The sequence below is a fragment of the Pipistrellus hanaki genome (genome assembly GCF_964339955.1).
Source record: "Pipistrellus hanaki genome assembly, chromosome: 1".
NCBI classification, from domain to species: Eukaryota; Metazoa; Chordata; class Mammalia; order Chiroptera; family Vespertilionidae; genus Pipistrellus; species Pipistrellus hanaki.
In genome coordinates this window covers 33284213-33310597 of record NC_140503.1, presented here as the reverse complement: position 1 = coordinate 33310597, position 26385 = coordinate 33284213, and the positions used below count along the sequence as shown (strand labels likewise).

The window sequence follows — 26385 nt, the reverse complement described above, 5'->3', positions numbered from 1 at the left end:
TTTAAAATGTAGCCATACATAGCTATCGTGATAATAAAAATTTCATTTAAAAAAAAAACAGAATTAGAGACCACAGAGCTTTTTAAAAGTCCATATATAAGTTAGGGGGTTGGTTTATTATTATCAACTTATCTCATTGACATTTAGATGCTGCTTTAAAAACTTTTATTGTAGTCAAGAAACACTAAAAGTGCGATAAATAATGGAATGAACAAAGAACATTTTTTTTAAAATGTATTTCATTGATTTTTTTTTTTTTTTTTTACAGAGAAGAAGAGAGAGGGATATAGAGTTAGAAATATCAATGAGAGAGAATCATTGATCAGCTGCCTCCTGCATACCCCCCACTGGAGATGTGCCCATAACCAAGGCACATGCCCCTGACCGGAATTGAACCCAGGACCCTTCAGTCTGCAGGCCGATGCTCTATCCACTGAGCCAAACCAGTTTCAGCCATTTTTCTTTTTTAAGTAATCTGTAGCTAAGGATCACTGTAGTCCTGGACATAATTAAGTAATTAACATGAGGTATTATTTTATTTTCAAGAAGGAGAGAAGTATATAGGAGTTTCGTTGTCACTGTTATTTCTCAAGCTAGAGAGATTAGTCATTGCTATGAATGTTTAAAAGCCAGCAAACACATTTTCTGTTGTCCAGTTCCTGTCCCCTTTGTAGTGATAGCTATTTTAAAGCTTCTGTACTTTCTATTTAGGGACGAAGGAGAATTGCTCGAGATGCAAATTCTATTAAAAAGGAAATTGAAGAAGAGAAAACAGAAGACAAATTAAAAGATAATGATACAGAAAGTAAGGATGTGAATGATGACTATGAAACTGCAGAGAAAAAAGAAAATGAGCTACTACTGGGGAGAAAAAATACACCAAAGCAAAAGGAGAAGAAAATTAAAAAGCAGGAGGATTCTGACAGAGACTCAGATGAAGAGGAAGAGAAAAACCAAGAGAGGTACAATATCTTATATTTGTTCTCCAGAAGCACCTGTCTGGGGCACGGCAGTGCTCTGTTCCTGCTTAGATATTCAGGTTTGAGGGAATGTTTTCTTATTGGGACTTCCATTCCTCTTGTCTAATGAAGGTGAAACACATTGTGAAGATGATGTGTATCGCCTTTCGGAATTGGAGAATATACTGGTCGCACCATTTTAATAGCACTTGTGCCCTAAACAGTGGCCTCAAAGAAGGCTGCGCCACCCAGTCAAAAGAAAGGTCCTGCAGTTGACAGCAGGGAAGGGAGCTGGAGAAAAATGGAGGAAGTGGACAAGAGGAAACAGCGACAGCAAAAATTCCATTTTAAAAAAGGTACAATGTGGGAAAGCTAACAAACACATGGGTGCACAATACTAGCAGATGTTTCTGTGTGTTAGCTTTATCTAAGACATTTTTCTTTTTCAAGTTATTGTATTAGATTAAGTGGCATGCACCCCTTATTCTTGTTTGGAAAATACATTCTTGCCCCACATCACACCAATAAATTTCAGCCTTTTAATGTCCATCCTGTTTGCTGTTGAGTGAAAACTGTATTTTTCCCCCCGTGTATTATATACATGTATGGACTGAATTGACTTAAAAATTACCCATTAGGCAGTTCAGCTAGATCAAAGTAATATCCGACGGTGTTTAGTTGGCCATTTCTGTGTTGTCAAATAGATTTACTAATTTTTATATACTACTAAAAAAATTTTTAATTCAGCAACAACAGCATAACACACTTGTAATATAAGCTCGTTTCCATAGTTATTTTTCATTTATTACATTATATGATGCTAAGTTTTCTAGAAATTTGAATTGTTGAGTAAAATTTGGGAAAAGTAGCTTGCTTTGTTCAACTAGTGGCTGACGTCCATCTGAAAGTTAACTGTGGACAAAATATTTAGAAAAATAGGAATGACTGCTGAGCAAAGAGGTAATTTTATGATTCAGTACAAATAAGTATGGGAGCTATCACAAATGTGTGTGAATTAGATTAGTGAATAAGGAAAGTTCTGTAGTGAAATATAATTAGGATTAAGAAAAGTGGAAGGAAGTAATTGGAGTCGAGTATAATTGTGTATAATGGTATTTCAAATATTTGGACAAAAATTTAAGCAAGGGTGAACAACTTAAAAAGTAGGGTTTAATTATAGTTTGAAGTTTTGTTAATAAGCAATATAATGTAATATAATGTATAGTTAATATATCTATATGTATACACACACACACACACACACACATATATATATATATATATATATATATATATATATATATATAAAAGCCTGAGTGACTGATAGCTATAATGCTCAATGACCACCAGGAGCAGATGCTCAACATAGAAGCTGACGAGTGACAGCAGCTTTGCAGAGTGCCTGCCCTCTTGCTCTCCAGGAACCCTCAGGAGATGTCAGACTGCTGGTTGATCTCCACAGGCCAGGCTGAGGGACCCCACCAGCCAGAGGGACCCCGCTCATTCTGCAAACACCCTTCAAGCTTCAGTGCCACCCCAGGTGTTGCTGACCAGGGAGGGACCATGGGAGGTTGGCTCCAGGGTGTGTCCAGCCACCCAGTCCTGCCCCATGGACCACTTTCTAATTAATTTCCTATCAATGCAAAAATCCATGCACCAGGCCTCTAGTATAATACAGAAAACACACAATACATATATAAAATATAAATGGGACAAATATTTTAGAGAAAATTTCAGACATATATGAAGAACAGTATTTCTTTTTATAAAATAAAATTTGAATATGCAAATCTATATTCTCATTTTGTAGCAGGAATCATGGAAATGGGAGACATATCTGTAGAAATTTGTTTTAAGTAGTTTCTCTCATGGTGTTTGAAATTACCCTTTCAGACTGTAATTGGAAGATGCCCTTGGAGGAAAAACATTCTCAAGGCAAATGGGTTGTCAAAGCTATTTCATGTTGACTGCCCAGTGGTCCTCAAAATAATGCTCTATGTTTATTATAGAGCACAATGCCTTCTCTTAAGCACTTAATAATACTCCTGTGACACTGGAATGGCCTTTGATGCAGATCTCTTTGGAATCCTTGCAGTATTAACACAGGATGATTATTTGTAAAAATATTATTGGACCTCCCAATTTGAATCTCCTTTTACCCGATTATCAAAACAAAGAAAAGCTAATGGGAGATGAATAAAAACAGAAAATATACTGGTTGCACCATTTTAATAGCACTTGTGCTCTAAACACAAAGATGCACAAAGCTTTCTTCTCCTGGTGCTATCCCACAGTTCCAATTAGTGACCTGATATTCAAGTATCTATTGTTTCTTTGTTAGGATAGGGAAACCAAAAAATAAAATATGAATTAGTTTAAAAGATATGGTTACTAAGGTAGATGGCTCTTTTTATTATTTTATCCACCAAAAAGTAGTCTTGCTAAGAACAATTCTAAATTGAGTTGAAAGCAATAGTAATGTAGATTTTTAAAAAATTAGTTGCAGGAAGTTACAAACTACTTTTAGATAATTTTTGCATATAAAGTGACATTTGAGTGTGAAATCCAAAGGCTTTCAGAGCATATTATTCTTATTTTGTTTAACAAAAGTGATTTATTTGACTCCACATCATCATTTAATTATATTATTGATTGGCCTTTAAAAAGTCTGGATTTACTTTTGGTACAGTGCACCTTTACATAATAAATAAATTCCTTAGTAAGTAGTCCATTAAAAATCTTCTCCTTCTCCTCCTTCTTCTCCTCCTCCACTGACATGCTATTAAGGTAATATTTAGGTTGTGACTATTGCATATGTTGGATTTTTTTTTATTTTTTATTTTAGCTTATATTAGTTCTCCATTAAGCTATTAGTAGCATTATCAATGTTACAATTTACTGCAGGGAAGAAACTGAAAGCAAATGTGACTCTGAAGGAGAGGAAGATGAGGAAGATATGGAACCCTGCCTAACAGGAACCAAAGTAAAAGTAAAATATGGACGGGGGAAAACGCAGAAAATCTATGAAGCCAGTATTAAAAGCACTGAAATTGATGATGGAGAAGTTTTATATTTGGTACATTACTATGGTTGGAATGTGAGGTAAGCAAGAAATGTATTTTCTTTCTATTGAAATTTCTTTTCAGAGATTCAAAAAGTTCAAATTAATGTTGTGAAGAGCCATTGCAAATGGTATATGTATATTTACAAAGCACATCTTGTACCCTAATTTTCCAAGATTTCTACTGTTTTACATTCCCACTGTTTTACTAGCCAATGCCTCCAGCCAAAGTTGCCTAGATCATACCTGTAGTTGAACAAGTTGCATGTATTACTCATTTGTAGTGAGGAAGAATGTGCAGCATGGAGAGCTGTGAGGCGATTCCGTAAGAGGGTGTTAGATGAAAGCCCAGAGTACCACCTTTGGGGGCAGCCATAGCCCAGGATTCTCTGAGAAAATCCTGCAGGTATGGGCGAAGAACCAGGCCATAGCTCCCAACAGTGCAAATGGGTTTGTTTATTACATTTATTGGAAATCAAAACTATATTAGGCATTGTAGTAATTCTAAATTGATTACTTTAGAAAAGTGTTAGGAAGGTCTTAGATTTGAACCTCTATTAGGTGATTTGGGGAAGCGTTTTAAGGAAATGGGGCTTTCCTCTAGAGTAGAAGCTGTAAAGACATAGGGCTAATTCTATGATCGGTCATCATAATAAATTTTATCCATAAGGAGGGAAGACTAAACCATTGTTAATGCTGAAATTGGTAAAGAGGCTGTAGTCAGTCAGGAAAAAAAGGAGGTTTGGTCATTTTTGTGGGTTGAACAATGTTCCCGTTTTTTCTGTGTTTACATACCCATATGGGGGTGGTTTTGTTTTTGTCTTGATTCATCACAGTCATGTTGCAAGACTTGTCTGATGTTGATGTTCTGTGAAATTATTCATGTTCAACAGGAGAACAATGCAACCTAGCTGTATGCCAGATCACCTCTGTAGCAATACCTTTTCTTTCTCCTTTAGAAAGGCTTGTGTGTTTAATCTCTCTGCTTGGCCTGTATTTGTTTGGAACCAGAGTGTTCTTACAATAATGCTTGGCACTTAGCAAATGCACAAGTAAATGTTAACTTTTTAATTTTATTTTTTATTTTTATTGAGTTAGGTTTCTTTTATCTCACATCATTTTAAATAAGTTTGGGTTTATCATATATAAAATATTATTCAAGTATGGGTTTATTGCATATAAAACTATTTTTTGCCCCTCAAACCAGCTTGTGTCTTTCACATTTCTACAAACATTAGAAACAAATCTAGTCTACCTCACTGTTGTATGCACTTGTCGTTCATGGGGAAAGCCTACATTTACCAACTTTGATTCGCTATCTTTGCAGTTATGGCATGTTGAAGTCTTCTTTTTTCCTCAGATTCTATTCAGTTCAGTCATCTACTCTTATTTATTGTCTTTGTATGTCTGTTCTTCTGTTCTGCTTTCTAGAATTTTCCCTTACTATGATCTCTCTCTTTCAATTGTTTAATGTTTTACTGTATGACCATTCTCACAGACATTTTATTATATGCTGGCATTCTTCCTAACTAGTTAAGTCTCTAAATAGTTACTTAACTGGTTACTCACAAGGTTCATGGTTTTTCACTGCCCCTTCATACTCCTAAAAGCTGTTATAATTCTAGTGTGCTCATTGATATAGAGCCACTGTAGTTCCTAGAGAATCTGGTTGGATTTCTAAAATAGGATGGCATGTGAAACTATGAGGGAAATACTAGTCTGAGTTGAGAAACTCTTGGACCACCTTTGGTTGGCATTATTAATGCTGGAAGTGCCTATGTGGCATAGGGTGGTGACCAGAACCTGCTGTCTTCCAGGTCAGGCCTGTGCTTGCTGGTTGTCTCATATGTCCTGTGGAATTTTAGAGTTGGGCAGAGATACTTACTTTTTCTTTGTTAGCCCATAACCAGACGCATAACCCTTTTAGTGTATTTACCAGACTATACTTGGTTTTAGTATTTATCTGTCTTTTAAATCAGACTGCGAGTTGATGATTTCAAGAGCCTTCCTGCTTTTCTCTATTATTCTCTACACGAGAGGCCCAGTGCATGAAAATACATGCCCTGCAGTATGTGTGTGTGAGGGGGTCCTCAGCCCGGCTTGTTCCCCCTCTCTCAGTCTGGGAGCCCTCAGAGGCAGGAGGCAACACAGTGATCAGGGGAAGGTGATGCCCCCATCATACCTCTGCTGCTGCCACTGTTGGCAGCGTAAGCCTCGGCCCTGGGTTACCTGAGCCCTAAGCGGCTGGGCAGCTGCTATCCGAGGCTTGCCTGCGCCTTGGGCCAGCCCTGTACAGCTGGGACCTGAAAGAACTGGGCACCACCATCTTGTGGCTATAGGCACTGCCATCTTTGAGAATGTGGCAGTCAATGAACATATTCCCTCCTTATTGACCATGGGTACCACCATCTTTGTGAGGGTGTGACAATCAATTAGTATATTCCCTCTTTATTAGATAGGATATTTCCTCATACATACTACCTGGCATGCTAGGTAGGTCCTTAGTAAATGTTCAAATAAATGTATACTTCTAAGTAAGGTCATAATGTACAGATACTTAGCCTGGTAAATGAAGATATGGGATTGGTTCAGGAGAGATTGTTTTCAAACCATAATATAGGTAGTTATGATGCCATATCAACCATAACTTGTATATATTGGAATCATTTCCTTGCTTTATATGGTAACTGGGTTGCAAAATGAGGGTATGGTTTCCGTTAACATGACGTAGTTCAAAGCAAGAACTGCCTGTAGTTTTTTGCTTCAGTGTTCAGATTTTGGATTGTGATAGATTTCTATAAATATCTATATATTTTCATTATGTAAAAACTGTTATTTAATTCTAGAAAGTTTAATTTTTTATTTTGCTCCTGATTAGTAACATGGGCTGACTAATGTTAAAAAGTGTTGCCAATATTAGGGAAAAGGTACGGGAGAAATGAGTTTTCAACTTGAACTAAATAGAATAAACTTATATGAAGGAAATATCGCTAAAAAAATTCAGTCTTGGAGGTGACATAGTTCAAAATAAAATTTTATTAGACATACTAGAGGCTGGAGAGAGTTCTGTGAGGAAAAGAGTTGAAAAGGACTTCATAAATGAATCTGGAACTAATCATATTACAAGTTTGAATTTACTTGACTTACCTTTAAATTATTTGGTCAGTAAAATGAATTCCAGTGCATTAAGTTCAGGTCTGTGGGAGCTGTGGAAAACAAGTTCAAATAGTCTTGAATCTATTTGGAGTTTGCTTGCCTAGCTCTCTTGTCTTGTCCTATTAATGGCAGGTTTACAGACCATTTAGTACTGTAGCTGGCATATGTTACCAACAAACCAGCCCCTATGACCTTCACATTTCTGCCAACACTACCCTGTTTCCCCGAAAATAAGACTTGTCTTATATTAATTTTTGCTCCCGAAGATGCGCTAGGTCTTATTTTCAGGGGATGTCTTATTTTTCCATGAAGAAGAATACGGTACACATTTATTGTTGAATGAAAATAAAGGAAATTTATTACCTGTATACGGTACGGTAGTACGGTAGTTGTCAACACAAACCAGACAAACTGTGAATCCTACAGAATCAAGAATTTACTCATTTATTCAATGACAATCATGTTGTCATCTTCTGGAACATCATCATAACAATCCAATTCTTGAATTTCCTGGTGAATTTCTTGTGACTCCATTTCTTTCAGAATCAGTGGACCAAATCTCTCATGTTTAGCTTAGGGGGGGTCCTTATTTTTGGGGGGATGCCTTATATTTCACTCAGAAGGAAACCAGTAAGTAGGTCTTATTTTCGGAGGATGTCTTATTTTCGGGGAAACACGGTAGAAACAAAGTCTTCAGTCTATCCCACTTTGCTTTATTTGATGAATATATTTCAAATAAGTTATTCTGAATTTTTAAAATATATTCTTTATTTTAAGGTATGATGAATGGGTGAAAGCTGACAGGATAATCTGGCCTTTGGACAAAGGTGGACCAAAGAAAAAACAGAAGAAAAAAACTAAAGTAAGTTCATAGATCATATCCTTTATGATAGGCACAGGAATTACTCATATTGTGTGTTTATAAATTTGTTTCCCCACTGTAATAATCATATTGATTCTTTTAAATTAATTGTGATTTTCTCTCTTATAACCCAGAAGCTAAAAATGCAAACACATTAACATGTTGTTTCAGGAAAGGAGAAAAACCAGAGACTCCATAGGCATTAAACTCAAATGCCTATATCTGCTATCTGGAAAAGGGATAAAGTAGGACTGATAGTGACCAATAGAAGGACATGTTCCTCATCTAGAGAGGGTAGAACTAACCGTTTTGCAATGGGATCCAGTCAGGGTTGCCAGACTTGAGGATTTTCAACAATAGTACTTTTTAAAATGTAAAATCTGATTAAAAAAAAAAAATTTACTCCAGGATATATTTTATTGATATTTGAGAGAGAGAGAGGAAGAGGGAGAAAGAAACATGGATGTGAGAGAGAAATATTGATCAGTTGCCACCTGAACACACCCTGACTGGGGATTGAACCCACAGCCTAGGTATGTACCCTGACCAGGAATCGAACCTACAACATTTTTGGTATACAGGACACTTCAACCAACTGAACCACCTGCACAGCTTGAAATCGATTTTTAAATTTTGGAAGTTAATACTAAGTTTTAAAACGTATACTTGTTGGACAGTTGTATCCTTATCCAAACACTGAATTTTCTACCTTTGCTGTGGAGATTCGTCTAATGTTTGTCTGTTTTATGGTAGATATTTCTTCTTTTTTTCAGGGAATAGCAAAAAAGAAGGAAGGGAGGTTCCTGAGTAGTTGTATAGCTTTCTAATGCACCAACTCTGACCTTCACAATATAATTGCAGTGTTAGATATTATTGACCATCATATTCATATAATTATAAAATATGGTAGAGAACAATTTGTTTTTAATTATTTGATAAACACAGATTAGGAAATTAATGTATAAAATATCTAAACTTTTGGAGTTTTATTTTCCTTGCAGAATAGAATGTTCATTTTTCATAAGGAATGTGCTCCTCTCATACTTTTTGTTGTTATTATCCAGAATAAAGAAGACAGTGAAAAAGATGAAAAGAGGGATGAAGAGAGACACAAGTCAAAACGGGGACGACCTCCTTTAAAATCTACCCTTTCATCAAGCATGCCATATGGTTTGTCTAAGATTCCAAACAGTGACGGAAAATCAGGTATAAGAATTGCTCGCAGCAATAGGGCAGTCAGCTCACCTTTGTCAAATGGGATGGAAGGTGCTCAGTTTGGAGGAGGACTGATTTTTAAGGAAAAATATATAAATTAAAAAATGTTGGTTGTCTGAGAGTCATAGAAGGTCATCTAAGTTTCTAATCTCATATGCAATTTAAACTAAATTTGATTTGAAGAAAATATTTACTTTAGTATATCATGGTTACTTAAAACCTAGTGATAGTTTAATTTAGGCATACCTTTTCTTGTCAATATCTTAGAAATACTCTTAATAGAGGATAGGTTGAAAAGATGTGCATCCTACTGTGTGCTGCACTGTCCTTCAAAGCTTGCACCATGTTTCCTGTAATTCAGTGCTATCCCCTAGAATCTTTCAGCAAAGCTGAGACTTTGTTCAAAGACCACATACTAAAGTGGTATAGACATGTTTTGTGATGAGTGTAGGTGAACATATTTTATTCTGCTTTTATCCTTTCCCCCACTTTTCTATCTTTATGTTTTTCTGTATAACTTAAGAAACATTAAATAGTTGCCTTATATATAAAAATGCTCGTGCCTTCAAGAAAGAGCTATTTTGAACCTACAGTTTTACTGTTAGCCTGTGGAATGCTTGTGTGCCAGTTAGGAAAGGGCATTCTTCCTTCTCTGTACTGCCATCTGCTGGAAGGTTGCCATATTAAACAAATGCAACATGTCCACAGAGTGAAAGATCTCAGGTGGTATGAGCTGTGCAGTGCATAACCTATAAAACTATAGTAGTCTTGCTAAACTACTTACAAAAGAGGTTATTTTTTTTTAAATTAATCCTCACCCAGCATATTTTCTCTGTTGGTTTTAGAGAGTGGAAAGGAGGGAGGGAGAAGTAGAGAGAGAGAGAGAGAGAAAGAGAGAGAGAGAGAGAGAGAGAGAGAGAGAGAGAGAGAGAGAGAAACATCAATGTGAGAGAGACATTGATTGGTTGCCTCTTGCACATGCCCCTGACTGGGGTTGGGGATTGAATCTGCAATCCAGGTACGTCCCCATGACTAGGAATTCAATCTGCAGTCCTTCATAATGTGGCTGACGCTCTAACCACGAAGTCACACCATAAGTCTATAATATATAATATATTTTAACATGAGAACAGATGAATTCTAAATTCTGTATATGGTAAAACCACAAAATAAAACTAGGTATCTTTTTATTTACAAAATACATTTAAGTTTGCCTTTTTGATCTTCTTTACAATATAAACACCATGTGGACAGAATTTTTATATTTTACAGCTCCTATACCAGTGGTCAGCAAACATTAGTCAACAGAGTTCAAACCGCGGTTTGCTGACCACTGTTCCTATACAGTCTTAAAACTATTTTTAAAATTATCTGACTTAGAATGATTTATTTGTCTCTTAATCAAAATGGTACTTAAGTTTTGAGAATTCACATTGCTCATTTTGTATGTCTTTCTTCCCAGAATTATTTTTAGTAGAATGATTAGAGTATAGGTGAACATATTTTATTCCTAAGGACATAACATGGCCATCACATTTATTAATCACTACCTACACTAGATCTCAGATCAAACCACTTTGTCACTTCATATCTCAAGTGTTAGTTCTTTGAATTTTCTAAGGAGTATCATAGCCTAAGCATGATAATAGTGCAAATTGCAAAATAGCTCTTTTATAGAATTAAGATAGTAATATTTTCTATGTAATGTATTTTTACATGGAGTTTAACTTGAAACACTTCTCCACACACATTTTTGGCACAAGTATATGATTTATTTTATATCAAATTTCTGTAGAAAGGTATTTAGAGGTACATGAGTAAGGTTTGTTTCTTTTTTGTCTTTGGCAGAATTTTTATTACAAAATTACATTGGTAATTAAAATAGAAACTTTTCTAATATTTCTTCTTGCAGACTCTTGTTCATCTGATAGTGAAACAGAAGACCTTTTAGAAAAGAATTCGATGAATGAAGAACTTTCTCCTGATATTAAAGAAGAACTAGAAAAAAACGAAAGTTTAAATGATGATAAACTAGATGAAGAAAATCCAAAGATTGCTGCACATGTATTAAAGGAAAACGATAGGACTCAAATGCAGCCTTTTGAGACTTTGAAATTAGATATTGAAGAGAATGAACAAATAGTACAGATTTTTGGAAATAAAGTGGAACAAACAGAAGAAGTTAAGAAAGAGGCAGAAAAGTCCCCTAAAGGAAAAGGGAGACGAAGCAAGACAAAAGATCTTTCGTTAGAAATTATCAAGATTTCATCATTTAGTCAAGATGAAGCAGGAAATGAATCTCATATAGAAACTCACAGTCTAGAATTTTCTTCACTAGACAATAAAAACTTTTCTTCTGCTACTAAAGATGAAATTGACCAATGTGCAAAAGAAAAAAAGTTGAAACGGAAAATACTGGGACATTCATCACCAGAGAAAAAAACAAGAATTGAGAACGGAATGGAAATGACAAATAGCATATCTCAAGAAAGGACCAGTGATTGTGTTGCATCTGAGGGAGTGAAAAACTTAAATTTTGAACAACACTTTGAAATAGAAAATGAAGGGATGCCATCATTGATAGCAGAGTCAAACAAAGGCATTCAGGAATTGACTAGTGAGAAATTTGATAGTCCAGCTGAAGAAACTGTAAATACTCCACTGAAGGAAGAGGAGGATACAATGCCTCTGATTGGGCCTGAAACCTTGGTTTGCCATGAAGTGGATTTGGATGATCTGGATGAAAAGGACAAGACCAGTGTTGAGGATGTAGTAGTTGAAAGCTCTGAGTCTAACTCTCTTGTTTCTATTCCATCCGCCCTACCTCCTGTAGTACAGCATACCTTTTCAGTAGCTTCACCACTTACTCTCAGTCAAGATGAGTCTCGAAGTATAAAAAGTGAGAGTGACATAACCATAGAAGTGGATAGTATTGCTGAAGAATCTCAAGAAGCCCTCTGTGAGAGGGAATCAGCAAATGGATTTGAAGACACCATCGCCTCTGCTGCCTGTAGTATAATTGTTCAAGAAAGAGAGAGCAGAGAGAAGGGTAAGGACTTTATAGGGGAAAAAATCAGCCCGTATATTAAAACCAAGTATTAGTAAATTAAGAGTTTAGGAACTCTGGATTTATAAAATATGTTCCATTTCTTCCACCCTCTCTTCCTTTCCTTTTTTCTGTCCTTCCTTACTCTCTGCATTTCCTTTCCCCCACCCTTTTTATAAATGTATGACATTTAGATACATGTTGTTATTTTTAACTAATATATATATTATTCATTTGTACAAGTGAATACATATACTTGTTATTGACTTTTCAAGATCTCTTTCCCTTTTTTTCAGGTCAGAAAAGACCAAGTGAGGGAAACAGTGGATTACTGGCAAAAAAGCAAAAGCGTACCCCAAAGCGAACAAGTACTGTAGCCAAAAATGAAAAGAATGGAGCAGGTTGGTGCTTTTCAATGCTCAATTCGTTGGCTTGATCATTTGTGTCAATGTAAAAATAAATTTGGTTTATTGTATTCTAAAATAGCAATTTTCCCATTAATTTTTAATCTGAGGTGTTTATCAATTTTATTTAGAACTAAAATAGCTGTGATTATTTATTATGCCTACTTGTATTTTTTATGTAAAGCAGTTCGATATTAGAGGAACGTATTTTGGAAACTTGAATAAAAGTTTCTGTAGTGGTACAAGCAGATTAAGTTTACATTTCTGAATGGGATGTTTTTCTTATATCTAGAAAAGCTAATTGTTAAATGGTTTGGTAATTTTAAAACATGGGGAAATAAAAAACAAGAAAATTAGTTCATATGAATAGATAACATGAAAAACAGACTTCTGTACAATAAGGAATAAAATTAAGTCATAGAATATAGTAGAAATAAACATGGTTGATTTTGACAAATTAAAGTTTTACCTTCAAAACCTGCCTTTATACAAGTCTAAAAGGGATACTCTAAGTTCGTGGTCAGTAAAGTGCGGCTCGCGAGCCACATGTGGCTCTTTAGCCCCTTGAGTGTGGCTCTTCCACAAAATACCATGGCCTGGGTGAGTCTATTTTGAAGAAGTTTAAGTTTAAAAAATTTGGCTCTTAAAAGAAATTTCAATCGTTGTACTGTTAATATTTGGCTCTGTTGACTAAAGAGTTTGCCGACCACTGCTCTAGGTTATACTAGATACATGTGCCAAAGAAAGAGCATATAATTTATATAAGGCATTTCAGGTGCTCAGTAGCCTTTATGTGGCTGGACAATACAGGACTTGAGTATAGAGAAAGAGAGATGGGAAATGAGACTAGAAAGGTAGCAGGAATTACAAAGAGAAAATGAGTAACTGTATAGTGGATAAGACTGGTGGGCACCACCTTAGTTAGATGATCAAAGTGAGCACCACCAATAATGGGACAAATTGAAACTGTGTACCATCCGACACAATGCAGTAATAAGAACATAGCAGCACATCTGTGATTTCCTCTCAAAGATGCATAACCTGAATGTAATCATGAGAAACGATCAACAAATTCAAACTGCAGGATATTCTATAAAATAATTTCTAAAATTGTCAAGGTCATGAAAATCAAAGAAAGAAGAATTGTTGCAGATTGGAAGGAGACTTGTGAGATGTGACAACAAAATGCAATGTGTGATTCTCACCTGGAACCTATTGCTATAAAATAGAGAAACTTGTATGGACCTGAGGATTAGACAATAGCAATATATTTATGTTAATTTCCTGATTTTGATGGTTGAATTTTGGTTCCGTAGGAGTGTGGTGGTTTTCAAAACATTTCCACAAATTTGTTGATACTCTTCTCAAAAGACAAAGCTAATTCTCTCCCCTAGAGTGTGGGCTGAATTTAATGACTCACTTCTAACAAAGTGGAAGTGATAGACTACAGCTCTGGAGAATAAGTCATAAAAGGCACCATAAATTCCTCCTTGCTCTCCCTTGGATAACTTTCTCTGGGAGAAGTTAGCTGTCATACTGTGAGGATACTCAAACAGTCTGAAGAGGCCCAGGTTGTAAGGAACTGAACATATCCTGCCAACAGCAAGCAGGAAACTGAGGCCTCCTGACAACAGTCATGACATGAGTCACCTGGAAAGCATATCCTCTGACTCCAGTCAAGTCTTAAGGCACCACAGCTTCAGCTAAAAGCTTGACTGCAATCTTATCAGATCTCCCGGTCCAGACCACACAGCCAAACTGCTCCCAGAGCCTGACCCTCAGATACCTCATGAGATACTAAACATCTGTTTAATTTAAGATTTAATCTAAGATTTGGTGTAATTTGTCCATGACTATACATAGGAAAATGTTCTTGTTTTTAAAGAAATAAGCACTAAAATACTCAAATATGGTAGGGCAATTAATTTTCAAGTGGGTCAGAAAAACATTTTTTTGGCAGCTATACTTATAAATTTTTTGTAAAGTTGAAAATGCTCTCAAAATAAAAGTTAAAAAGATTGAAAAGGAGGAAAGGAGAGGGATGAGTTTTACTTTTTGGAAAGAATCTTTGGCTTAACTAGCTAAGGCAGTGAAGGAAGGAAACAGAATCACTAGAACTCAGTTAACGTTATGAGGAATTAACATATTGAACACAGGAACATTACCAGGTTGTTGGAAGAGTAATTTAGGGATTGTTGAGTTAGAGGTACCCAGTATTAGGAAAATTGGGGCCTTGAGCTTAGAAGAAAGTTTGTTTTTAGAAGATAGTTGTCAAAGGAGTGCAAGACAGTGAAATTGCTATGGGAGAACAAAATGAGAAAAAGTAAAGTACAGCATAGGAAATGTTGTAGTACATGTGTGGTGCCAGGTGGGTACTGTAAATATCAGGGGGAACACTTTGTAATGTATATGATTGTGTAGCCATTACGCTGTACTTGAAACTAATACAAAGTAATATTGAATGTAAACTGTGATTGAAAAAAAAGGAAGAAAAAGGACCAAGAGTATAATTATGTAAGATATCTCTTTATATGGGTCAGCCGGGAAGAGTAGACTTGAAACTGATCTAAGAGAAATTAAAATCAGTAAACGAATGTTTTTGTTTTTTTAATATATTTTTATTGATTTTTTACAGAAAGGAGGAGAGAGGGATAGAGAGCTAGAAACGTCGATGAGAGAGAAACATCGACCAGCTGTCTCTTACACACCCCCTACTGGGGATGTGCCCGCAACCAATGTACATGCCCTTGACCGGAATCGAACCTGGGACCTTTCAGTCCACAGACCGACTCTCTACCACTGAGCCAAACCGGTTTCAGCAAATGAGTGGTTTTTTAAAAATATATATATTTTATTGATTTTTTTTACAGAGAGGAAGGAAGAGGGATAGAGAACTAGAAACATCGATGAAAGAGAAACATCGACCAGCTGCCTCCTGCAAATCCCCTACTGGGGATGTGCCCGCAACCAATGTACATACCCTTGACCGGAATCGAACCTGGGACCCTCTATCCACTGAGCCAAACTGGTTTCGGCTAAACGAGTGGGTTTGAATAAGAAAGGCGTTCCAAATGCTGTAGAATAGTCAATAAGATTTAAATATATAGTCATTGAATCTGGCCATCATAAGTATTTGGGACTGTAATAATAGCACAGTGATGTGATCAGAAGGTGTGTAAATCAAGGAAACAGAGAATTTCTTTGAAGAAATTTGCCCTTAAAGAGAAGGAAAGAAGTGCTGAGTAAAGGGAAAAGCTTTTTCTCCCCTCCCTCTCTAAGGGTAGGAAACATCTAAGCATGTTGGTAGACCGAGAAAACTTGAAGTTAAATGAAGATGGTGAATTGACATTGGGAATTCCAGAGGAGCTGAAAGTAGATGGTTTTAAGAGTATAGCTAAAGAGATTAGTTTGTCCAGAAATGGTTTTCTTGTTTTGAAGCCAAATGGGCAGCGAGGACAGATACAGGTAGGGGAGGGGCTGGGAAAATGCCTTTTCATTTGAAAGCAAGGTTTGCTTTTGAGAGAGAATAGGGTGGAAGTAGGGTATAGAGCTTCAGAAATGCAAAATTGAGGGGCAATTCTCATTTTTTATTAAGTGAAAACCAAAAGCATCTCTAATACAGATTAGGTGAGGAGGGATGTAGAGTTTTAAACAAATATCTGCTCACATTTTATTATACATATGTTAAAGACTGTAAATCAAGATCTTTCTTGCCCTACGGATTTGGCTTAGTGGATAGAGCATCAGCCTGCAGACTGAAGGGTCCCAGGTTCGATTCCAGTCAAGGGCACATGCTTGGGTTGCAGGCTCGATCCCCAGTAGGGGGCATGCAGGAGGCAGCCGATCAATGATTCTCTCTCATATTTCTCTTTCTCCCTCTCCCTTCCTCCCTAAAAAAAAAAAAAAAAGTGGCTTTTTTTTTTTTAATCTATCTTTGTGCATATATATATATATATAGTTTCAGTAGGTTTTCTTTATTGATTTTAGAAAGGGAGAGAGAGAAATATCAATGATGAGAGAGAATCATTGATTCTCCTGCATGCCCCCTTCTGGGGGGATTGAGCCTGCAACCCAAGCATGTGCCCTTGACTAGAATCGAACCTGGAACCCTTCAGTCCGCAGGCCAACGCTCTATCCACTGAGCCAAATTAGATCTCTAGTTCATTCTTGTTCAACAACTTTAGCAAAGTACTCAATAGTATATTATTTTTAACCATTTCCCTATAGGTAGACATTTAGATTTTCCTTTAAAAAACAAAACAAAAAAAAAAAACTTTGCACATTGTGTACTTATTTCTGTAGGATACCAAAAAGTGTAATTGCTGGTTCTGTTGCAAATTGATATTTGAGATTTATATATTTTCTAATCTGAGTCAATTTTGTTGTTATTATAGGACAAAGTAGTGATAGTGAAGATCTTCCTGCCATAGATAACTCAAGTAAATGTACCCCAGTAAAGCATCTTGGTGTATCTAAGCCACAGAAGCTTGCACGATCTCCTGCAAGAATATCCCCTCACATCAAAGATGGAGAAAAAAATAAACACAGAGAAAAACATCTGAATTCATCCCCTAGGACATATAAGTGGAGCTTTCAACTCAGTAAGAAGCTTATAAAAAACTTGAATGTATATTGTAAAGTAGTATATATCTTGAAATGTCAAAATGAGGAATAAATGACTATCAAATTCATTTATTTCGGTTGTTACAAATCCATGTCATTTCATAACACTAACTTGTTAACTTTTCACTGAAGGAAAATCTCCAGTTAGGAAATAAGACATGTCTTATTTATATGAATTGATGAAATAATTACCCTTTCTAATATGAAAATAACTAGTAAATGATAAAGCCATCAACATAAAGAAGCTATTTGAATAAATAACTACAATTATAGCTCAGCATTGCTGTGTTTTGATGTTTCTTTTTTTTTTAATAATTTAAAATATCAAGTAATGTTTAGTATGGAAATATTGGGCTACATAAAAAAATCTTATTCCTGAAATTAATTAATGTCATCCCTGTTTATAGAGACTTACTAGCACAATATAAATTTTAATAAACTAAAGTTTTTCATGATTTATAAGTTGGACTTCTGAAGAATTGCCATATTTTTCCTGAAAGAATTATTTTTAAATTCTAATTAACGTTTTCCACTCTTAGATGAATTAGATAATATGAACAGTACAGAGAGAATCTCTTTTCTCCAAGAAAAACTACAGGAAATCAGAAAATATTACATGTCTTTAAAGTCTGAAGTTGCAACCATCGACAGGAAGAGAAAAAGATTAAAAAAGAAAGACAGAGAAGGTAATTTGATTATAATTTTTCTTTCCTCTATTTTTTAATATATAGCCTATATCATCTTAGAAGATATAGGTTTGCCACTCCTTGAATATAGTATACATTTATTAATTGTTGTTTTTAGATTCTTCGTATTTTCTTCTTTGTTGCTGTTGAAATTAATCAACAACTGAATTAATCAGAATGAGACTCTTGAAAGTGACCATGATCTGTTTTACAAAATGTGTGATTTTACTAAATGTGGAGGGTTCTCAAGAGTTGACTTGCTTGGAATTCACTCTTTGCACAATATTTTAATGGCTGCCTATTAATAGGTACTGTATTTGTTATGAGGTTCACCAGATTGTTGTGATCATAAGTCATTTCCTAAGCAACTACCACTCTCTATATAAAAGCCTAAGTGACCATTACAAACAAACAGATGACCGAACAGGCTACGTAGGGTGACCAGGTCATCAGTGGGGTCAGTGAGGGGCGACCAAACAGCAGGCTGCTTGGGGCAACTAGGCCTGCAGGGGGGCAGTTGGGGGTAACCAGGCCAGCAAAGGGGGGCAGTGAGGGGTGACCAGGTGGGGGGGGTAGTTAGGGGTAACCAGGCCAGCATGGGGGGCAGTAAGGGGCTACTAGGCTGGCAGAGGGAGGTATTTAGGGGTGACCAGGTCGGGGGGGGGGGACAGTTGGGGGTAACCAGGCTGGCATGGGGGGTTTGGGGCGACCAGGCCAGGGGGGGGGGGAGGGGGACAGTTGGTGACTAGGCTGGTAGGGGGGCAGTTAGGGGTGATCAGGCAGGCAGGTAAGTAGTTAGGAGCCAGTGGTCCAGGATTGTGAGAGGGATGTCCCAGATTGGAGGAATTTGTAAAAAGCAGGAATTTGTAAAAAGATGTAATAGAATGGATAGATAGCAAAGCTAAAGAAATCCCAGTAGGAAGTCAAAAAGACAATAGGAGAGAATCAGACATATTCTGAATCATAGGATTTCTAGAAAAAGTACTGAATAAACATAGGAGAAAGTTGTCATCAAAGCAGTATTATAAGAAAGATTTCCAGAACTGAAGGATATGAGATAGATGATTGAAAGGATTCACTGTGATCTCTGTGAAGGAGAGAAAAATTACACCAAAGCATGTTATGAAATTTCAGAACCCTATGGATAAAGAGAAGATTCAAAAAGTTTACCATATAAAGGCACATACAAAAAAAAATGGGTCTCAGAATGGCATGAGATTTCTCATGTCACATTTCTTTATTTTTAAATATAATTTATTGATTTTTTTATAGAGAGGAAGAGAGAGGGATAGAGAATTAGAAATATCAATCAGCTGCCTTTTGCACACCCACTACTGGGGATGTGCCTGCAACCAAGGTACATGCCCTTAATCAGAATCGAACCTGGGACCCTTCAGTCCCCAGGCCGACACTCTATCCATTGAGCTCAACCGGTTTGGCTGTCACATTTCTTTCTTTCTTTTCTTTTTTTTTTTTTTTTAAATATATTTTATTGATTTTTTTACAGAGAGGAAGGGAGAGAGAGAGCTAGAAACGTCAATGAGAGAAACATCGACCAGTTGCCTCTTGCACACCCGCCACTGGGGATGTGCCCACAACCAAGGCACATGCCCTTGACTGGAATCGAACCCGGGACCTTTCAGTCCGCAGACCGATACTCTACCACTGAGCCAAACCGGTTTCGGCGGCTGTCACATTTCTTGATGGTAGCACTGGGAACTAGAAGCCAAGCTAAGAAGACAACATGAGATCCAGCAAATATGGAATTCCACATAGAGAAACAATAAGGAAAATCTCAGGATGGTGAGGGAAAGCACTAGGCTGACCATTGCATAGCAGCCCTAGAAAGCAGCTACTCCAGGAGCAGGATGGGTCAGGAGAGGCGGGTTCTGGGAGGCTGTTTCTTTAAAAAATAAAAGTAAATTACCTGCACTGAGAGGATTTTTTGCCTAAGGCAGAGAGTTAAAGGATGAATTACTGACAGAATGACCTGTATCATATGTGGTCTTGAGTTGTTCTATTCCCAGTGCAATTGCAACAGTTTTTAATTCCTGGAAATATGTTGGAGCAAATGGAAAGGTTGAGATAAAAGGGAAATTATTTCCATGTTTGTCTTTTCTTTACTGAACTGTAAATAGCAAGAAGTTTTAACAAAATTTTTAAACACAGAAAGAAGGAAAGGGCAAGTTAAATTGAAATTTCTTCAGAGAGCCAAAACCGGTTTGGCTCAATGGATAGAGCGTCGGCTTGGGGACTGACGGGACCCGGGTTCGATTCCGGTCAAGGGCATGTGCCTTGGTTGCGGGCATGTCCCCAGTAGGGGGTGTGCAAGAGGCAGCTGATCGATGACTCTCTCTCATCGATGTTTCTAACTCTCTATCTCCCTTCCTCTCTGTACAAAATCAATAAAATATATTTTTTAAAAAAAAGGAAAAAAAAAAGAAATTTCTTCAGAGAACACTCAACACTTTTGAGTTTCCTAAATGTGATATAAGTTTCAGACAATTGATAAGATTTTCCTTCCCTGTTCTGTTCTTAGTTTTTTGTAGTTGAAATGAGACTTCTTTCATACATTTTAAAATTTGTAGTAATGAGTTTGTTATATTGGTAGTACACACACTCTGAGAGACATACTTAAACAACAATTGAAACTTATTGAATAACTAGCACAAGGATCCATGCTCCAGAAGGTCACTGCAACCCTCCTGTAGCTTCCCCTGGCTCCCCCTCATAGCTTGCTGCCCTGCCCCCTCCTGTAGCTCTCCACCACCTGCTTGTAGTTTGCTGCTCCACCCTCCTGCAGATCCGCGATTCGGTCATTACATGGTTGGATATTAAGCCTCAGGGTGTAATAGATAATTAGCATATTCCTCTTATTATATACGATGTTCTATAAAGTAAGAACAACTGACCCAACTGGCATCGCTCAGTGATTGAGCATGAACCTATGAACCAGGAGGTTTGCAATTTGACTCCCGGTCAGGGCACATGCCCGGGTTTCCGGTTTGATCCTTAGTAGAGGGGGTACAGGAGGCAGGGTGAATTCCTTCTAGGGACCTTTAAGTAGGGGTTTAAGAGTTTCAGGCCCTTGCTGGGCAGCTCAGTTGGTTAGAGCATCATCTAGATTTGCCAAGGTTTCAGGTTCAATTTCAGGTCTGGGCACATACAAGAAGCAACCAATGAGTGCTTAAAAAAAGTAGAGCAACAAATCAATGTTTCTTTCTTTCTCTCTTCCCCCCTTTCTCTCTCTCTCTCTCTAAAAATCAATAAATAATAAAAAAAGAGGCTCTGGGAATCTTAGGCTTTAAAATAAAAGAGAGCCCTAATCAGTTTGGCTCAGTAGATAGAGCGTCGGCCTGGGAACTGAAGGGTCCCAGGTTCGATTCCAGTCAAGGGCATGTACTTTGGTTGCAGGTACATCCCCAATAGGGGGTGTGCAGGAGGCAGCTGATCAGTGTTTCTCTCTCATCGATGTTTCTAACTATCCCTCTCCCTTCCTCTCTGTAAAATATCAGTAAAATATATTTAAAAAATAATTAAATAAGAGTTTGTCTTTTTAATATTTAAAAATTTATATTGCTTTTTTTTAATTTTTATCTGAGTTACTTTACTGACCAGAGACTGATTCTACCCATTTGAGCTGACAGTTTATTCCTACATGCATCATCTAAGAAAACTACAACTGAAGAGAATAATGTTAATTCCTAACTTGCCAGTGACTGGGCATCTTTGCATGATAGTTTTTGAGTCTAATGTAGTCGTTTTGATTCCACAGTGTCTCATGCAGAAGCCTCCATGTCATCTGCTTCATCAGACACTGGAATGAGTCCCTCATCATCATCTCCCCCACAAAATGTACTTCCTGAAGAATGGAGGTGATACTCGTTTCCTCTGCCTTCTCAGCAGTTTGCTGCCATGGACATAAATCCCAAAACTCTGAAATGCAACCACAGAAAGCACTCAACTGGCTTGACATTGCTAAGTACCTATATCCTGTCGACCCTTCCAGGCTGGATGGTATCTATTCCCTTCTTTTCTTTTTTCTGTTGCAAAAAAATAAGCTGATTAATAACTGAAATTTAGGCAGTCTGATGTATTTGTCATAATTTTTCTTCCATATTTTTTATTTTTTGTGAAGATAGAAAAAGGGCACTTAGCAAATATGAATTTGTATAATAAAGCTTTCAGGTGTTATAGAAATCATAGACAGGCAAGTGCACATGATAAACATCAAAACATTATCCAGCTGAATAGTTACTGCTGCACTTTCACTAAGGTGGACTGAACACTTGGTGAGTAGGGGGTTTATGTTGTGTGTTTTTGTTTTTATTGTCGTCGTTGTTTTTTATTTTTGTGGAAGCACTTGCTATGTAGAACTGCCAAAGTATATGTTCAGCAGTGTGCCCAGGTTTAAAGTGTAAATGGGACAAAATAAATTGTGAAAGGAAGTGTAGTTGACTGAAAACTAGTTGTAATAAGTCTTCCACTTTTTATAGTATTTTTGAGCACACAATTATGCAAATATTTTAATGTTTATTAATGTTTACAGTGGAATTGTGAATAAGTTTTCAGTGGACTATCTTATCCCTTGACAAAAATATTTTGTCTTTTTTCTATGTAATTTCAGAGTTTTTATTTTGTTACAAAAAGACAAAAATGAAATATATAACAACAATGAAGTTATTTAACAAGATTTCTAAAGCTGAAATTTTTGTGTAAAATAAGGTATTATCTTGCAACTTGTTAAATATATTTATTCAGACATTGGATGTTGTATTTTTATGTATTTTTTAAAATATTAATAAAATTGAAAAAAAGAAAAATCTAGGTTAATTCACTTTTTGGATGATGTAGCTCTCAGCTGTCCCTCTTACAGGATGCTGCACCAGCAGCTCTGCTTGTATTGAAGGGAGTCTGTCTCAGTCCTTCAAACGGTATGATCTATGAATGGGCATCTGGATCATTAAAGTACATCCTCTTTTAGACACTTTGGCAGTCCTAGTATTTAAACTGTTTTGAGGATCAAATTTTTGGTTGCCCTTAAGATACTTTGTCACAGTTTTTATGTTTGCTATTACTGCCGAATGAATTTATATCTCCCAAAGTTGAGATGCAACAACCAAGTAAAGCAATTATGTATGCTATGTCTGTGAATTGTTCCACAGACTGATACATTTTGTAAATAATTCTTCCAAAATCGTGTATTTAAAGCAGTTTTGCCATATACATTATGTAAAAACGTGATTTTTTAAAATCGGTTTTTAAATTCATGTTTGTACATTGAAAGGTTTTTTTTTAAACTTCCTTTCTGTGTTTAATATGCTGTAGAGTAATAACCTAGATGCTCTAGACTGTATATCAGGATCTGATTTACACCAACCAAGTCAGAGCCAAACACTAGTGATGGCATAGCATTACTAAAATCATTGTTTCTTAATTTCATTTTACCGCATTGTGAACTTGTGATTCAGAATCCTTCCATTTTCACAGAGAATTAAAAACAAAAAAGTACTCTTGTAAAATGCACCTCTCTGTCTTTTCTTTACAAAGCAGAAGTATTTCAATGTAAAATAAAAATAGAGCTCAGTGGGCAGTATTAATAAAGGCCATGTTTTAAACATAGGCTTTATATATTTTTCATTGAAATTATTGTTGTTTTCCTAAGTGCCAGTAACTTACAGTTAGAAAGTCAGACTTAGAAAACAAAGCATATTCAATATATTCTTCAGTTTTCACAATAAAATTTTTCTAATACCTAATTATAAAATTGAAAAAAGTGTCATTCAAATCCAGTTGGAATTAGGAAGCAACCTTAGATTCAAACATTAGAAATTTTAATAATTTACTTGAATACCAATTCAGTAAATCTGAGATAACTAGTTATCAGATTGGATATTGTCCCTTCTAATTGATATAAATTTGGTATTGAAGTATTGGGACCTTGTTACAGAGAGAAAAATTATAAATTCACTAGAGGCTCGGTGCACGAAATTCGTGCACAGGAGCAGGGGTCCCTTAGCCAGTCTATATCCTCCAATCCATGAGCCCTCTTGCAATTCGGGTCTGCTGGCTCCCTAACTGCTCACCTGCCTCCCTGCCCGATCCCCCCTAACCTGCTTTGCCTGCCGGCCTGATTGCCCCTAAATGCCCTCCCCTGTCAGCCTCTTCACCCCTAACTGCTTTCCACTGCTAGCCTCATCGCCCTTAACTTCTCTTCCCTGTTGGCCTCATGGCTCCTAACCACCTCTGCTTCTGCCCCCTGTACCATGGCTTTGTCCAGAAGAACATCTGGAAGATTTCCAGTCTAATTAGCATATTTCCCTTTTATTAGTATAGATTGGGTATATGGACACTGTTAAAATTCTTTTATTTGGACCTAGAAAGTCTTATGAAACAAAGTGAATATTGACTAGATATTAAAATTAAAGATAACATAGTAAGTGAATATTGGTTAGGTATTAAATTCAAATATTGGGCATATTTTGAGTTTAGCTTAAACTTTGAGTAAACAGACTTGTATGTGACTAAAAAAGTAAAATTATAGGTACTGTGAGGAGCATGCCCACACCATTCCCTGTCCCTGTCCCTTTCCCTTCCCCACCAGGGCACTTTACCATTTCCTTCCTCACTCCCAAGCTCCAAGGGCCCTTCCTTTACCTCTATAACTTGTTCTTAAGTTCATTTTTTAAAAATATATTTATTGATTTTTTTACAAAGAGGAAGAGAGAGGGATAGAGAGTTAGAAACTTTGATGAGAAAGATACATTAATCAGTTGCCTCTTGCACCCCCCCCCCCCCCACTGGGGTTCTTCCTGCAACCAATGTACATGCCCTTGACTGGAATCGAACCTGGGACCCTTCAGTCTGCAGGCCGATGCTCTATCCACTGAGCCAAACCGGTTCCGGCTTAAGTTCATTTCTTATACAAATTGCTTCTTCCGCCGAAACCGGTTTGGCTCAGTAGATAGAGCATCGGCCTGCAGACTGAAGGGTCCCAGGTTCGATTCCTATCAAGGGCATGTACCTTGGTTGCAGGCATATCCCCAGAAAGGGGTGTGCAAGAGGCAGCTTACCGATGATTCTCTCATCGATGTTTCTAACTATCCCTCTCTCTTCCTCTCTGTAAAAAAATCAATAAAATATATATATTTTTTAAAAATTGCTTCTTCCTCTGTGACTTTATAAATATGTGTTCTCTTAGTGTTTTTTTAAAAAAGGAAAAGTATAAAGACTGTAATATTTAAAATGGAAGGTGCGCCCAATTGGTGTGGCTCAGTGGTTGAGCCAAGAGGTCAATTCCTGGTCAGGTCACATGCCCAAGTTGTTGGCTTAATCTCTAGTAGGAGCTGTGCAGGAGGTAGCCAATCAATGCTTCTCTTTTATTGATGTTTCTATCTCTCCCTCTCTCTAAAAATCAATAAAAACATTTTAAAATATAAATAAAATGGAAGGTGCTGTCTATTAAAATCAAGTACTTTGAGAATTATGGAAATTTCTATTTTAGTATTTCTTTGTGTACTTTTATGGTTGGTTGTTTTGTAGAATTTCTACTTTTCCGATCCTTCACTAAGGAAGATGTTTGTACATATGTTTGCACAGTGATCGGCAAACTCAGTCAACAGAGCCAAATATCAACAGTACAACGATTGAAATTTCTTTAGAGAGCCAAATTTTTAAAACAACTTCTAATACCACTTCAAAATAGACTCAGCCAGGCCGTGGTATTTTGTGGAAAAGCCACACTCAAGGGGCCAAAGAGCCACCTGTGGCTTGTGAGCCACAGTTTGCTGACCACAGTGTTAGCACATACATACTATGTCTTCTATGAAATTTATTTAAATCATTGAAATCTACATGAATTAGGCTATTAATTTGCTTATATACCTTTCTCATAAGTCCTGTAATTTATCATAGCTAGAAGCATTGTGAAAATACACAAAGTATTTTGCCAGAATTCATAATCAACAATTTAATATCTTCAATGTGCCAGGTATTGTGCTAAGGCTCAGGAATCACAATAGTGAACAAGACAGAAAAAGTTCCTGTATTTTCCTGGAATTTATAATCCGTGAGGTAGATGTTAAATCCTTAATCTATGTAATTCTTACTGCAGGTGTGATAAGCATATGAGGTTTTGGCATGCAATGAGGTAGTAATACAGAGCCCAAGTTTGAAGGCAAAGATGGTCTGGGAGGGCTTTGCAGAGAAAGCAGGAGCCCAGTCACAATTATGAATTTGCTAAGCAAATGGGAGGAGAGACAATAGAGAATAAAGTGCTCCAAGGACGGGAAGGAGAAGAAATTGGTAGAATAAGTCAGGACAAAAATAGACCTGAAGCCAGGAGCCAGAACTAGACAGGCATTGCCCAAACCT

The 26385-nt window shown here is 36.7% G+C and overlaps 1 protein-coding gene across 2 annotated transcripts in view; it reads left to right on the top strand.

Annotated features, from left to right (window-relative positions):
* ARID4A (AT-rich interaction domain 4A) overlaps positions 1–23534 on the top strand; it is a 64776-nt gene extending 41242 nt beyond the window's left edge. For both annotated transcript variants that reach the window (XM_084894783.1, XM_084894784.1), the window contains exons 16-24: positions 712–962; positions 3864–4061; positions 7954–8038; positions 9103–9244; positions 11166–12302; positions 12596–12700; positions 17098–17304; positions 17866–18012; positions 21788–23534. In XM_084894783.1, coding sequence (XP_084750909.1) covers positions 712–962; positions 3864–4061; positions 7954–8038; positions 9103–9244; positions 11166–12302; positions 12596–12700; positions 17098–17304; positions 17866–18012; positions 21788–21891 — 2376 coding nt within the window. In that variant the 3' untranslated portion in view covers positions 21892–23534. The remainder of the gene's footprint in view (positions 1–711; positions 963–3863; positions 4062–7953; positions 8039–9102; positions 9245–11165; positions 12303–12595; positions 12701–17097; positions 17305–17865; positions 18013–21787) is intronic.
* The last annotated feature ends 2851 nt before the right edge of the window (positions 23535–26385 follow it).